The sequence below is a fragment of the Copadichromis virginalis genome, linkage group LG1 (assembly GCF_057382275.1).
Source record: "Copadichromis virginalis isolate Kocher_CV1m ecotype Utaka linkage group LG1, C_Virginalis_male_GT1.1, whole genome shotgun sequence".
Taxonomy (NCBI): Eukaryota; Metazoa; Chordata; class Actinopteri; order Cichliformes; family Cichlidae; genus Copadichromis; species Copadichromis virginalis.
The window spans coordinates 41042598-41058252 of NC_140618.1; the positions used below are offsets into that span (position 1 = coordinate 41042598).

The following is a 15655-nucleotide window of genomic DNA, read 5'->3' on the forward strand; positions in this document are numbered from 1 at the left end:
TGCCTGCTTCTTTTCTTGTGTGTCTGTGGATGTAAAACAGTAACACACTTTCTGCTCTGTGTCTTTAATTGTAAATAAATGCAATATGTTTTCATTTTAAAATGCAGTGCAAAAAACTTCTGCTCTGAATCTTTTTTTTAGCAAAAAGCTTTTTGTTGGCTGTTGTGGAAGTTTTCCATTTAAATAAAGCCTGCAGACGAGCGGTGAGCGGTAGCTAACATTCTTTAATCAAACACACAAAGAACAGACAACCAAGCTTGATGAAGTCCCTGCATGACCGCGGGACAGACGGTCAGCAGAGTCTGAGCCCAGCATGGCTCTCAGTTAAATATCTCCAGGAACAAAAGGCAGTACACAGCTGTTTCACACTCCCTTGCTGCCTCCCAGAGTCCTCAAAGACACAAAAGACTCTTCCTGTGGAGTCGTCTGCTTCCCCCAACTTCCTTACTACACCCCCACCATTTGTCTTACTGTATGAGTGTGAGACATGTTAAAATCCAGTGGCACCAAGGCATCATACAATAAAATAATGTGATTAATACATAAGTAAAAGAAATTCCTATACATGCCCCTTCCTGATTTCTTATGTTTTAAGCATCTTGGAGACCTAGTCATAGTGTATGCTCTGAGTTGTTCTCGTTCTTTATAACTATGCCTGTATGCCAGGATTTTTTTTTTATTACAAAATCCAAAACAATTAATATGTATATAATGTGAAAAACTCAACAGGACATGGGTGCTGATACGCTGGAAAAGAGTGAAAATGTATTTATCGAATATGAGCACAGATTTCATATAAGGAGAGTGTATTTAGTATTAATATAGCGTTAGCAACACTTACCTTCTCCCATTTAGAAAAACGGTCAGCTTTAATTATCATGTCCACCAGGACGACATGGTTTCCTCTTGCTGCCACTTCCAGACATGTTTTTCCCTGCTGTGTACATTAGATGGCCAGAAAAGCATTGCTTTGTTAGAAGACACAGCTATGAGTGTCATAGATCTGAATCTATACTAAAACAGTTATCATGATGCTGTGCTACAAGATTAACTTTGTCCGGACAAAGAAAAAGTGAACTACGCATCAAGGTTTCAAATGGTGTGAAAAAAGATAAATATTCTACTTAAGACTAGCGTAACAAAGATCTTAATTAATATGATATAGAAGGATCAATGCACCAACTGAAAACTGTTTTTATTTGTTAGTGTACAATGTGAAATACACAGCTCAAAAAAGTAAAGGAACACTTGATCATCAACCACAAGTTAAACTTTACGGATATCAAGCTGTCGTCTTCGGAAGTGTAAGTGAATCAATTCATTTCACCTTTTTTTGGTGCAAATCAAACAGGTGTACTGAAGACGTTCCAAGACAAACCTTACTGTGTTATAGCACCACTAGAGGGGGTTGCCCTACTTTACTAAGGAGGTGGCAGATGACATCAACAGGATGTACAGCGTTGGTAGGGAGGCATTACAGTATTCACATGCAGGTAAAGGGGGTGTGAGTGTGTATATGGGTGTGTGTGGTCATACAGGAATGCAAGTAAATACGTTATCCTCCGACACACCTCTCATCTGTGCAGAACTGCGCTGAACACGTTCCCAACCGGAAGTACAGATACCGAGGTGCATCATGGGTAACGTAGTATAAACAGTTACAATGAACAAGCGGACTTTTAACAACTGTAGTAGTTGGGGGAGTCTCGTAGTGGGTGTGTGAGTATAGTGTGGCAGCCATTACATGCTTGTGTGTCTGTTCTGAGAGAAACCATACCTTTGTAACGGGCTGGCGCCGGTGACTACCCATCTCCGCACATGTACGTACAGACAGAGTAGAGCCGTGGAGACTTGGCTTGTATGGTCTTATGTTGCTAACATCAAATAAATGTGTTGTTCGATTTAACTGACTGACTTTGAGTTATCCAGCTAACCTCCACACCACATGCTCGCTGGACCTGCTAGCTGTTCTTCCTCGCCAAACTGCTCTTACAGTTCCAAGACAATCTCCATAAAGTAAATGATTCTGCAGGTGATGGGACAGACCATTATTCTCTCCTAGAATTGCTTTTTGATATCCTCGTCAGTACTGGTTTGATGAGAGAGTACCTGCAGCACATCCAGGTTACACTGTGGCCATGTCCACACTGAGACGCCGTTTTCGGTGAAGGAAAACGCAGCGTTTTGAAAACGCTATCCAAAGCCGTTTTCGTGTTGCAGTGTGGACAGCGAATCCCGAGCCTTTTCAAAAACGATGACACATTTTAGTGATGTGATGCAGTCATGTGACCAATCAAACTAAGATAGCGGAGGGCATTATACAGCGTTTGTTTTGTTTGCTCTCAGTTTTGACAGCGCTATTAAAGATTAATATCAGTCTGTACGTGCTCCAGAGCTTTTCTTCAAATTCTTTAACTCTCACTCGCTTTTGCAACTTTGTACTTTTGTGTTACTCGCAGCAACAACTCCAGCTCATTGTTAGTCCATTTAAAAAACTCGGTGCTTTTCCTCAACATTTGCCGCGACGTTTCAAAGAGCCGGAAAAGTAAATAAATGGCAGACGGAAATGAGGCAGGTCGAATCTTCTTGCGTTTCACGCATGCGCAGGACTGGAACGGAAGCGTTTTCGGCTGTTTCAATGTGGACGCACAACTCTGTGAAAACGACTGAAAACGATAGTGTGGACGCGGAGCGTTTTCAGACAAAAACGCCATTTTCAAATTTTAGTGTGGACGTAGCCTGTGTTTCCCAGCACAGTCTGAAGAGTGAGGAGCAGATAGTAGGAGACAGGCCAGAGCTGAAAGTTCATCGCAGTGTGAATGCTAGATAGAATTGTGTGTATGCAGGTTTGAATTGGTAAATTATGTTGTGTAAAGCTCCTTTATCATTAACCATGCTAGCCAACAGTACCCTGTACTGCTGGGATGAAATCCTCAGAGCTTGTCTTAATGCACTCGGTCCTGGGTTTGTGTTGCAGGGCAATACCCAGTGACCTGGCAATTATATAATGATGAAGACACTGATGTCACTGCCTGGCCCTCATGTTTCACACACCTGAATCCCTCATCCAAATCTGGGAGGAGATCCCCCCACCACCATCCACCATCTCATCCAGCCTTCAAAAGGCTGATGATTATGGTTTTCACTGACCTTTGTGACCCCTGACCCCTTCTTGTTTTCAATGAATTTCAAAACGTACGTCAAAGTAACATGAATATTTTTTAAGGTCTGATGTGTGACTTTAGTACTCCATTTATTGTTTTGAGCAGTGTACATAATATTCTGTGTGAAGCTGTGTGTGGTACCTTATCAGTTAGACTGAGACTAACTCTAGAAATCAGCATCATCTCAGCCAGGTCATGCCAGCCATGTTCTGAGGCAATGTGTAGTGCGGTCTGCTGCCTCTGTCGCCCACATGACAGACAACCATTAAGTAAAATTACTGTATTATAGGACATTTTATTATGCATTGTGTTCATGTGGCTGTGGAACTTTGTACTTACAATGTCAGTGGCATTCAGGTTGCTGCCAGCATCGATAAGCAATCGTACAACTTTTGTGTGATTGTTGAAAACAGCCAGGTGGAGTGGTGTGCAGTGTTGCTGTTTCAAAGAGAAACAGGTATTAAAAAGCTGCTCTCTATGATATTAACTTTTAAAACGTTTACAAGTGTTTACTGCCTAATTTTAGATTTCTTCTTCATTTTATGCACCAAAATGCTAACATGCTAAAACCACTGTGTAAGAATACCCATATGGAAAAGATATATATAAATCTTATAAAGCTTTGTGTTATGTGAAACTTGTGTGAAAAGCATACAAGAGTGAAAACAGATATAAGATCCTTTGATAAATTATATAAATGAAACTTGTTTTGGATACTTACTAAAACAATATATGAAAGTAATGAGAAAGTGGCCACTTTCATGAGTAAATCATATAAGCCTTATATGAAGTAAGCCAAATCTTATGCAAGTCTTTTATAAATTTCTTCTATTTCTTTTGCATATGGGTACTTTAAAAGAATTATCATAATTATTTTTTTCCGGAGATAGCTAACAGTGCTTACATTGTTTATAGCATCTACATTGATTCCTGCCTTCAGCAGCAAGCTGGCCTCTCTGTCATGACCATGCTGTGCCACATAATGGAGAGCATTCATTTTTCTCTACAGACAGAAGATAAATATTAATTCATGAAAATAACACTGCCAACCCACTCTTGAATTGCATATTTAAGTAAACAAGCATACATTAGTTTGTGCATTGACATTACAGCCAGAATCCAGCAGAAGTCTAACGCATTCATAGTGACCTCCGTCAGCTGCCGTGTGCAATGGTGTGAGATCATCCTACAACAACACAATACAACAGGTACAATCAAGGTCAAAGGTTTTTACAGTTTAAAGCTTATTATTCACAAGCATGAAGAAATGTGTTTTTTCAGGTTCAAAATGCTTGAGTGATCCCAAGAGTTTGGTGAGTAGGAATCATTTTTGCTTAGAAGGGTCTTGCAAGGCCAACAGGTCCTGGGTCAAAGGGCCAGGCTACTTGAAACTAGAGAAATCGCTGTGATTAGGAGTCAGCTACCTCACCCAGTTTACTGAGGAAACCACATAAACTAACATTACTAATAGTTTTTCCCCATGCTGTGAAAGTTCTTTTATTTTTTGGCAAATTCAAATCTGGTCTTCCTGTTCTTGAGCGTAACCAGTGGTGTACACCTTGTTGTAAACTGTCTGAGCTGGCTAGTATATTCCTTCTGGTTGAAAATGTCCCAAATGTTATTTTGGCTCCTCATAAAACTTTTTAATCTCTCTCTGATATGTTTATTTAGTTTTTCATTTAATGATGGCTTCTGTTGCTTCATCAACATCTCCTTAAAACTCATATTAAGTGTTCCAGTAAACAGCTACCCAATGCCAAGTGTAAATGGTTGTCTGCCTCTCTGTGTTAGCACTGTAACAGATTGGCAGACTGTTCAAGGTATACCCTGCATCTCTCCCCATGGAGGTGAGATAGGCTCCAGCCCATCAATGACCCTGAATGGGTGAGTGGATGGCTAAAAAGAAAACAAGAAAAATGCTTCAGTGGCAGGACCCACTGATTGATAGGATTCACCCTTCTTTAAGGTTCTGGACATCATAAGGCTGCTCTGGTCTGCAACACAACACACAGTTAGGTACACAAGTGTTTTGGCAATTACAATTTCTGTAATTTGTTCAATCTTAGCCTTCGCTTGTGTCAGCATCTCTTTGGACCTCATACAAAGGGTTTCACTGGACATCTACTAAATGTAAGTTCAACACTTATCTCTATATCTCTGCTTAATTACTGATAGAATAATTATGGGAAAAGTCTTAAATGGCCACAAAACTGCTTGGCAGCCATGTATCCAAATGCTTTTGAGCCTCAAAGGTTTAAAAGAGTATAAAAATTTCTATAATTCCTAAACAATTAATGCAACACTTCTGTTAAACCCTTTATAACAACCCTGTTTCCTGCACCCTGTCCAGAGGTGCTGGATCTGGGGGGCATCCGTTCATCTGGGTCTATGGCTTGCAAAGCCTTGCTCCCTGTGGGACGCTGTTCTTGATGGTGGGATTGGTTTGGGATGGCAGAATGGGTGGCTTCAGGGGTGGGCACACGGTTGTCATAGAGATGTATGGGCTCTTTCTTCGGTACTCTTAGGGGTGCATAACAAGTAAACTATCATGGTAACGGTAAATGGTAAATGGACTCACACCCATTCGCACATGCTCTTTGGTAAATGGTAAATGGCCTGTATTTGTATAGCGCTTTCTATGTAAGTCCTTTTTATCTAATGTTCACACACATTCTTCGCGCGCTGGATGCATCTGAGAGAAACTTGGGGTTACTATCTTGCCCCAAGATAATTGCCATGCAACCTTGTTTGGTTTCCCAGATGTACAAATCATGGCAAACCTCCTGGCACTTAACAGCGAACACTATATTATTCTATTTGTGTTGGTGGAACCAATTTTTGGCACAGTGTGTTTTGGGGTTTAAAAGCCATAGTAACTCTGTGTTTAGAAAAAAATGTGTCTCAATTATGGCCTGGCCTGTATTTATAGCGCTTTACTAGTCCCTAAGGACCCCAAAGCGCTTTACATATCCTGTCACACACACATTCACACACTGGTGATGGCAGCTACATTGTAGCCACAGCCACCCTGGGGCGCACTGACAGAGGCGAGGCTGCCGGACACTGGCGCCACCAGGCCCTCTGACCATCACCAGTAGGCAACGGGTGAAGTGTCTTGCCCAAGGACACAACGACCGAGACTGTCCAAGCCGGGGCTCGAACCGGCAACCTTCTGATTACAAGGCGAACTCCCAACTGTTGAGCCACGATCACCCCAATTGTTCTGATACTCCTGATACATACGGGATCACTAAGGGTTTTTGCTTAGACGGCAGTTTCACCTTCTTTCCTGGATCGGCTGGAGCTTTTTTTTTTAGGTGCCTTGGATGAGTGACAAAACATTTCTTCCACTGAAAACACTACATCCAGATGAACAGAATCAACTTTTTGAAATTTCCTTACCTGGATGCTTGAGCATGCATTAAGACATTTTATATTAGAAACTGTGTGGGAGTTTCCATGGGAGTGTATGGGAATGAGTCTAACAGAAGCATAGGGTATATTTTCTACTTCTTACAATAATTGTAAACCTTGTAATATGTCTGTTGACTAACTAGTAAAAATAACAGAAGTAACTAAAGAACAAACAGAATTTCTTGTGGAAAACTGAACCAGCATGTGTGTGGGATGAGGCTGAAGGATAGTTTACCTTAAGAAACTACAATCAGCAGAAGCAATTCCTAGCAATGCTGCCGTTATTTCAGGATACATTCATAAGGTTGGAAATTAGACTTATCAATAGAACATATGTAAAGATTTCTGACATGGTTTTTTTTAATCTTTTTATTATTTTTCTTATTAGCGTGAAACATACATAAAATATAATTACCATTATATAAACAATCACACATCTATGTCTATACATACATATTTATATACCTAAATGAGTATATATATACAAAAAAACAAAACAAAAAAAAACCCAAAAAAGGAGAAAGAGAGAGAGGGGAAAAAAAGAACAATACACCTGCCCAGACCAATATATATAAACTTGGAGCAGATATGGGAGGAGGCCATCCCTCCCAGCTTACTTATTAAAGTAATCTATAAAGGGCTGCCAAATTACGTAAAACCGTTTAACATGATCTCTCAATGAAAACTTAATTTTCTCCAACTGTAAATGATACATTGTGTCTCTTAACAAAGCAGAGTGAGTTGGGGGGGCTTTATTTTTCCAATTCAGAAGTATAAGGCGTCTTGCAAGCAATGTTTTAACGCTCAAAACATGAATTTGTTTGTTATTTAAGTTTTTAACTGTAGCTACACCAAAAAGTGCCATTACTGGGTCTGGGGGGAGCTGTTTTTTTAAAAATATCAGACAATGTTTTAAATATTTTAGACCAGTAGGTGGCGATGCTGGGACATGTCCAAACACAGTGAGGCAGAATTCTGGCCACATCGATCACATCTTGAGTCAGCCCCTGGAAACATCCTTGAAACCTTCAGTTTTGACAGATGGAGCCTATGCAGGACCTTAAATTGTAGCAGTCCGTGCCTGCAGCAGACAGAAGTGGAGTGAACCAGTTCTTGTGCTTTGGTCCATTGATCTTCAGTGATGTTAGTACCCAGTTCCTCACTCCAACTGTTTCTCAAGTGATCAAATGTAGTTGTAATGTCTATTTGCGAAAGTTGGTTGTAGATCCTGGAAATAGCTCCTTTCTTTAGCGGGTTCATCGGGAACAGATCATCTGAAACTAGCTTTTGTGGTTCATTGGGAAAGGATGGAAACGTTTCTTTAATAAAATGACGTATTTGTAAATACTTGAAAAAATCTTTTTCTATGGAAAATTTTTTGCTGAAGTTGTTGAAACGAAGGAAAGAGATTATCAATAAACAGATCCTTGATTGTGTGTATCCCTTTGGAAGTCCATAACTGGAATGTGGATCCTGAGAACAATGTGTATGCTTGATTATGAATTAATGGTGTAAAGATTGAACATTGACGCCAATGAAAATGCTTTCTAATTTGAGACCAAACTTTTAGTGAGTCAGACACTACCGGATTTTTACATTTATGCTCACCCAGATCTGAGTTTGAATGAACCAAAGATTTAAGAGTATTAGAGAAAAAAGTCAAACTTTCCATCCGTTCCCAATCAGGTCTATGTTCCCCGCCCCAGAATGACATACAACGTATGTTACAGGCCCAATAACAGAGCTGAAAGCAAGGCAACCCCATTCCTCCTGTAATCTTGGGTCTTTGGAGAAATGTCTTTTTTATTCTGGGTGTCTTCTTGTTCCAGATAAACTGAGAGATTAACTGGTCTATTTTCTTGAAAAAAGTTTTTGTGATCAATATTGGGATACATTGAAACAAAAATAAAAATTTGGGTAAAGTGCTCATCCTAATGATATTTACTCGTCCAGCAAGCGAGATGGGCAGTTTAGACAGTCTTTCCAAGTTCTGTTCAGTTTGATGGTATAAATTAATAAAATTAAGTTTGAAAAGGCCAGAGAATTCACGGGTTACAGTTATTCCAAGATATTTGAAAGTATTTGAGACGGTAAAAGGAAACAAAGTCAATGTAGCGCTATCTAACTTTTCTAAAGAACTAACAGGAAACAATATGCTTTTTGTTAGGTTGATTTTGTATCCAGAAATTTTCCCAAATTCAGTTAAAACTGTCAGAATTTTTGGCAATGATTTAGTAGGGTCGGTGATATATAGTAACAAATCATCTGCACAGAGAGACACCTTATGTTCTACACCAAATCTCCTTATTCCTTTATAATCCTTTGTAGAGCGTAATTGAATGGCGAGAGGTTCTATGACAAGTGAAAATAGCAATGGGGACAGAAGGCACCCTTGTCTTGTAGAGCGGTGGAGGAGGAAAGGACTAGAAGTTATATTATTTGTGTTAACCGAGGTTTTGTGTAAAGCAGCTTAGCAAGGGAAATATAATTAGGGCCTATGCCAAACTTTGACAGGGTCGAGAAGAGGAAACCTACTCGACCTGTCAAAGGCCTTCTCCGCATCTAGTGAGAGTAGTATTTCTGACATGTTTTTAAAAAATGTTGGTTTGTGTTTTTTAAGAAATATTCTAGATTTACTAAGACACGTTTTAACATCGTCATTATGGGTTTTTCACTGTGGGCTGATAGAAAATGTAATTTATACCGCTTAAAATGAATAAACATGTACAAAAGAGAAGGATTCGTAAATGTTTCTGAACATACCCCTTTAAGTGTACAGGCTCATCATCATACTTACTATATTCCTTTTATCCACACTGACACCAGTCTCTAGGATCTTCTGTAGGATCTCTGCGTGCCCTTTGCTTGCTGCTAGGTGCATAGGCGTGTTTTCTTTCTGTAATCCAGACATAACAATATATAATAACTAATATATATATATATATATATATACATATATATATATATATACACAAATCACATCCAGTTTGCGTTTAGTTAGACCATCATTTATTTTTCACACACCTCCAGGCTGTGTAAGGGCTATCTGACCAAGAAGGACAGTGATGGTGCGCTGCACCAAATGGCCTGGCCTCTACAGTCACCTGACCTAAACTTAGTGGAGATGGTTTGGGATGAGATGGAGCGCAGAGTGAAGGCAAAAGGACCAACAAGTGCTCAGCATCTCTGGGAACTCCTTCAAGGCTGTTGGAAAACCATTTCAGGTAATGACCACATGAAGCTCGTCCAGAGAATGCCAACAGTGTGCAAAGCAGTAATTAAAGCAAAGGGTGGCTGTTTTGATCTGAATGAAAATATACAATATAAAAAATGTTTTGAGTTATTTCTCACTTTTTCGTTTACTTCATAATTCCATGTGTGTTCATTCATAGTTCTGATGCCTTCATTGAGAATCTACAATGTAAATAGTCATGGTTCTCACTTGGCCTTGTTTTTATAAACATTTCAACACATCTTTTCAAGTCAGTTTCAAAACTCTGAAATGCTGGCTGCTGCTCAGCACAAATTACCTTGGCAGAAGTATGGGAGAGCCTAACAAAGCTTTTTTGCACAGCTTCTGCTTGTATGGCTAAACACATCTGCTGATTCAAAGTGTGTGTATGTGTGTCCATGTCTAGCTATCTTTGTGAGGACCGAAATCTGCATTCTGCTATACTTGTGAGAACCAACAGTCACTTGTGAGGACACACAACCTGGTCCTCACAAATTTGAAGGCATTTCAAGGCATTTTTGAGGCTCAAAATGTGGTTTTAGTGTCAGGGTTACAATTAGGTTATGTTTAGGTATAGGGTAAGGGTTAGGGTTAGGCATTCATATTTAATGGTTAGGGTAAGGGGCTAGGGAAAGCATTATGTCAATGAAGGTCCTCACTAAGATAGCTGAACGGGGTTGTGTGTGTGTGTGTGTGTGTGTGTGTGTGTGTGTGTGTGTGTGTGTGTGTGTGTGTGTGTACCTTGTCCTTCAAACCAGGCATGTAACCCATTCCAATCAGAAATTCAACTGCTTCAAGCTGTCCATGTTCAGCAGCTAGGTGTAGAGCTGTCTTCCCTGACTGAGCAGAAAGACATACACATATGTTACATATAGTGTATACAATAGTGCTTCACTGAGTGCTTCACTGAGTGCTTCACTGAGTGAATGGGTTAAATGCAGAGCAGGATTTCCCCACAGGGATCAATAAAGTATGCATTAGTATTATTATTATTACAAACAAGATATAATAATTCCATTAATATCCATATAATAAAAATTCCATTCATTTTCAGCTTGATTTATTGATATACTGCTTATACACTGCTCAAACATTTAAGGAAACACTTAATCTGAGTATAGCATCAACTAAATAAAATTTCTGGGATGTTGATCTGGTCAGCTAAGTAGTAAAGCACTCAAAGCGCTTTGTACCGGATTCAATAGTGATGGGCTAAAGCTTAGGTCTCCCAGTTTGCCTACCAGATGCTGTGGGATGATGGTATTCTTCTCCAGGTGTGCAAGGTTCCGGTACAGAGCCAAGGAGATGGCATCCTCAATGGAGTGAGTTTGCCAGTAGGCAAACTGGAAGGGGTCGAATTTGGAAGGGAATCTAGAGCTAATTGACCAGGAAACATCTCCTGGACCGCGAGTCTTCTATGAAGAGCCGTTTTTCTTTGTCACCAGCGGTCGCGGCCGCTACTGTGTGCTGGCGGGGCCCGTGTTCCGGGGACGGAAAAGCATGAGGCAGCAGGCAGCGGCCCGCTCTGGCGCCAAAACGCTGATGGTAGAAACAGAGGTCCTGTCCACGGCGCCGCTGCGCCACGATCTCTGCCATAAGCAAAGGGTGGGATGCTCCGGGGCAGGTCGGCGGGGAAGTGGAAGGTGCCGCCGGCGAGGCAGGAGAATACGATCCGCTACCTCAGCCAGGGAGCGATAATCCTTCGCACCCAGGAGCGGAGAGTTGGCGAGGCTGGCTCTCACAGCTACCGGCAGCTGTCGGAAGAAGATGTGGGCGAAGAGCGAAGAGGAATCCCCTGTTGTCCAGTCCAAGCAAGGATAGCATGTGCTCCATCAGTTCCAGAGCCGTACCGCCACCCAGGCCTGAGAGGGAGAGGAGCTTTTCGGCTCGCTCTGCGTCAAAAAGGGCATAGCGCCGAAGAAGCAGGTCCTTAAGGGCGGTGTATTTCCCTTGGGTCCCAGAGGAGAGTCAATGCACGACGGGTGGCTAGCGGGTCGAGCAAGGCCACCACATGGTGATATTTCGTGTCGTCGTCAGCCAAGATGCCACGAAGAGCGAACTAAGCCTCCATGTGCACGAACCACGACGGGGGATCGTGAAGCCAAAAGTCCGGCAGCTCAAGCGCCACAGCAAAGGCAGCTGCAGCAGGAGGCAGAGGTCTGGCAGCCGCTGATGCATCCAGAGCGGAGCCGGTGCCACCATCAGGCTGCAGCATGCTTGAGTCAGGGGTGGAGGTAAACACAGGCGACACGAGGGCTCTTGACTAACACTCCTCATGTATTACTCATTACCACACAACTGAATACTTTTCCCTCCAAAACACAGCAACAACACTTCCTCAGAACTGGGTGTGAGTCGAGCCTCCAGTGGTCCACCACAGTAGAATTATATTTAACTGCTAAAACTTTCTGAACAAGTTTTACACCACTGAAAAAATAATATGTGAGGGCATCATTTTTTATATTTTGACTTTCACTTCCACTCCATTAAGTGACGTGGCATCCTTTATTCCTAGCACATTACTTAGTCCATATCAGTATAGATATCCAACATGATTTTATGTTTTGAAAATGTTCCTTTTTGGGGGGCAGTGTATTTTGCGCAAATAATTTTTTGCTAGGAGATGAGAAAAGAAAGGAAGTGTTTGTTCTTTTTATGACTCAGTTAGTACAAAATTGCTCTGTAAAGCTAGTAGTCCGTCACCTTTTCAACTCCATCTAGACTGATGCCTTCTAGGTGCGCCAAGATGAACTCCAATACTCTGATGTGTCCTCGCTGAGCAGCACAGTGCAGCATATTCAGACCGTCCTAAGATGAAAAGGATATCAGGTCAAGACAATAACCTTGTTATAAATAAGTTGCATTGCAACCCAATAAAAAAAAAAGAAACCCTGTTAAATTCAGATTTTTTAACAGTTCAATGAAATATGGCAGCTCTTACTTTGTTTTCAGAGTTGAGCTTGGCTCCACAGGACACCAGGATCTGTAGGATGTTTAGGTGACCAAACCAGGATGCCAGAAGCAGAGCATTCATCCCAAACTGTGGACGATATTTACAAACTAATGAATCAGAACACAGAGAAAAATGTCTGACATAGGAATGGGAATCAAAAACCGGTTCTATTAGAAGACTGGTTCCCAGTAGTTTAATTCCTTGGAATTTAGTCTGCCTGCCTATCGATTCCAGTTGCACTTGCGCTACAATCAGCTGAATTTATTGTGTGCTGGAGGACGAAAATAGTGGCACAGTCCACAGTTTGTATATGTACATTGCTATTATTCTTATTGCACAAAAAGGACAAGACCGTGACAGTAAGATGGAAACTGCATCCAGGACAGAAACAACTGCATTATGTTGCTAACACAACTTTGGCTCTTTGCATGCACAGACAGCATAACAAACCCATCATTGTCAAATTTCTCTAAGATTATGTTAAATGATGGTTTTCACAAGGTATAGCAATTCTATTTTCAATTCAGTTTTATTCATATAGTGCCAAATCACATAACCAGTTGCTGCAAGTCACTTTATATTTAAAGGTAAAGACCCTACAATAATACAGAGAAAACAGACAGCCAAATGACCCCCAGTGTCTGACAACTGATGGTACCCCCTGAAAACCAGAACCAATGCAGGGGAATACTGATGTATGACTACCAGTTGAACAACTTTGGCAAACATTGGTGTGGCTGCTCATTGGAAGACACAGTGGATTCGAGCATGTCAGGTGAGTATGGGAACTACCCTCAACCATTTCAACTGAAGGCATGTTTTTTAGCTAACTGTTAGATTACTGAATTCTTATTGTACACATGGGCTTACAAGCAGGATATGGCTGTAGGGCTATTCACAGACAAAGCTACTAGCTATAATTCTAACTATTCTAAAAATGTCACTACCCATTGTGAACTAAATATCAATTTAATTAGTGTTAATTAGTGTGGTAGATGTATCAGACTGACAGCAAAACCCAGGGTAAAATAACTTCAGCAACAATACAAATCCACAGTGAGTTATTCCCCATATCAAGGAATGGTGTTATGGGCGTGTTATCGTTACCACGTTTGCGAGACTAGTAGGGAAGGAGCGCAACATCTGCATGCATGCACAGACTAGCCTATGCCGACAACCCCACAATGTTCCAACTATGAATGCACCGAACCAAACTGTAACAGGAACAGGTGTGTGCCGCTGTCTTTATCCACATCTGTAACAGAATACAATCCCCTTTCAGCTTCCCCCTTGAACTTACAAAGGAATTTTGTAACTAAGGAAGTGAGAAATTGTTCTTGTATCAGTTCAAGTTTACTTACACTGTCAGTCTCATTAATGTCCATATCATGCTCCAGTAGGAGACGCAAAGCCTGTTCATTCCCAGCTCCTGCTGCCCAGTGCAGTGCTTTTCGGCCTACCTACACACACACACACACACACACACACAAAAGACAATAACAGCACAGCGTATTTCTTGTTTGTTAGTGCTGACATTTTGGATTAAAATCACTTGTCCATAATAATTCCTTTGAGCTCATTCATTCGTTCTTGTGGCAGCTGAGTGCGATGCGGCAGGAATGAGAATCAGGACACCCAAGTCTGAGGCCGTGGTCCTTAGCTGGGAAAGGGTAGAGTGCCCATTCTGGGTAACGGACAAGTTACTGCCCCAAGTGGAGGAGTTTAAGTATCTCGGGTCTTGTTCACAAGTGAGGGGAGATCGACAGATGGATTGGCTGCAGTGATGCGGACGCTGTACCGGTCTGTTGTGCTGAAGAGAGAGCTGAGTGTAAAAGCCAAGCTCTCAATTTACCGGCCGATCTACATCCCCACCTTCACCTAAGGACATGAGCTTTGGGTAGTGAAAGAACAAGATTGCGGTCAGCCATCCGGGAGGGGTTCAAAGTAGAGCCGCTATGCTTCCACATCAAAATGAGCCAGTTAAGGTGGTTCGGGCATCTGACAAGGATGCCTCCTGGGTGCCTCCTGGGTGAGGTATTCCGGGCATGTCCCACTGGGTGGAGGTCCCAGGGCAGACCCAGGACACGCTGGAGAAAGTGTCTGGGGAGAAGGAGGTCTGGGCTTCTCTGCTTAATAATAATAATAATAATAATAATAATAATAATAATAATAATAATAATAATAATGGATTGCATTTATATAGCGCTTTTTGAGACCCTCAAAGTCCTTTTCAATTCCACTATTCATTCACTCTCACATTCACTGGTGGAGGCAGCTACAGTTGTAGCCACAGCTGCCCTGGGACAGACTGACAGAAGCGAGGCTGTCATATCGCACCATCGGCCCCTCTGGCCAACACCAGTAGGCGGTAGGGTAAAGTGTCTTGCCCAAGGACACAACGACCAGGATCGAACCGGTTGTAAATAACAAATATACATTTCAAAAAACATGGTGCAGAAACATTTTGTACAAGTCAAAGGAGCTTGCAAAGAAAAGCGTCTGGACTTCTTTAAGTTGCTTGAAGACGTTTCACCTCTCATCCGAGAAGCTTCTTCAGTTCTAAGGTCAAATGGTGGAGAGTCCCAGATATAAACCCAGTGGGAGTTTCCCCCCACAGAGGGACAAAAGGACCCCTGATGATCCTCTAATCGCCTGAGCCAAGGTGTGAAACTGGGTGTGGGTCCCAATCAGCCAGGGTTTCGGGTGTGTTCATTGTGAAACCTGGCCCCACCTTATCATGTGAATTCCTGAGATCAGATGGTCCAGGATGTGAGTGGGTGTTAAGGCGTCTGGGAGGGATCTCAAAACTGGATTATAGATGGCAGAGAGTTGGTGTCGTAAACCCCGCCTCTGTTCAAAGATGGTCGCTCACAGTGGACACACCATCTTTGA

The 15655-nt window shown here is 41.7% G+C and overlaps 1 protein-coding gene across 2 annotated transcripts in view; it reads right to left on the reverse strand.

Annotated features, from left to right (window-relative positions):
* Positions 1 to 15655, reverse strand: part of ankdd1a (ankyrin repeat and death domain containing 1A) — a 35692-nt gene that overhangs the window by 5710 nt on the left and 14327 nt on the right. Inside the window, exons 3-12 of one of the 2 annotated variants that reach the window (XM_085463287.1) lie at positions 14125 to 14223; positions 12752 to 12850; positions 12514 to 12618; positions 10552 to 10650; positions 9376 to 9474; positions 4252 to 4350; positions 4069 to 4167; positions 3504 to 3602; positions 3306 to 3404; positions 842 to 937 (exon numbers count right to left, since the gene is read on the reverse strand). In XM_085463287.1, coding sequence (XP_085319413.1) covers positions 842 to 937; positions 3306 to 3404; positions 3504 to 3602; positions 4069 to 4167; positions 4252 to 4350; positions 9376 to 9474; positions 10552 to 10650; positions 12514 to 12618; positions 12752 to 12850; positions 14125 to 14223 — 993 coding nt within the window. Of the gene's footprint in view, positions 1 to 841; positions 938 to 3305; positions 3405 to 3503; positions 3603 to 4068; positions 4168 to 4251; positions 4351 to 9375; positions 9475 to 10551; positions 10651 to 12513; positions 12619 to 12751; positions 12851 to 13870; positions 13966 to 14124; positions 14224 to 15655 lie in introns of those variants that run through there. The other variant, XM_085463293.1, reaches the window with a different exon arrangement.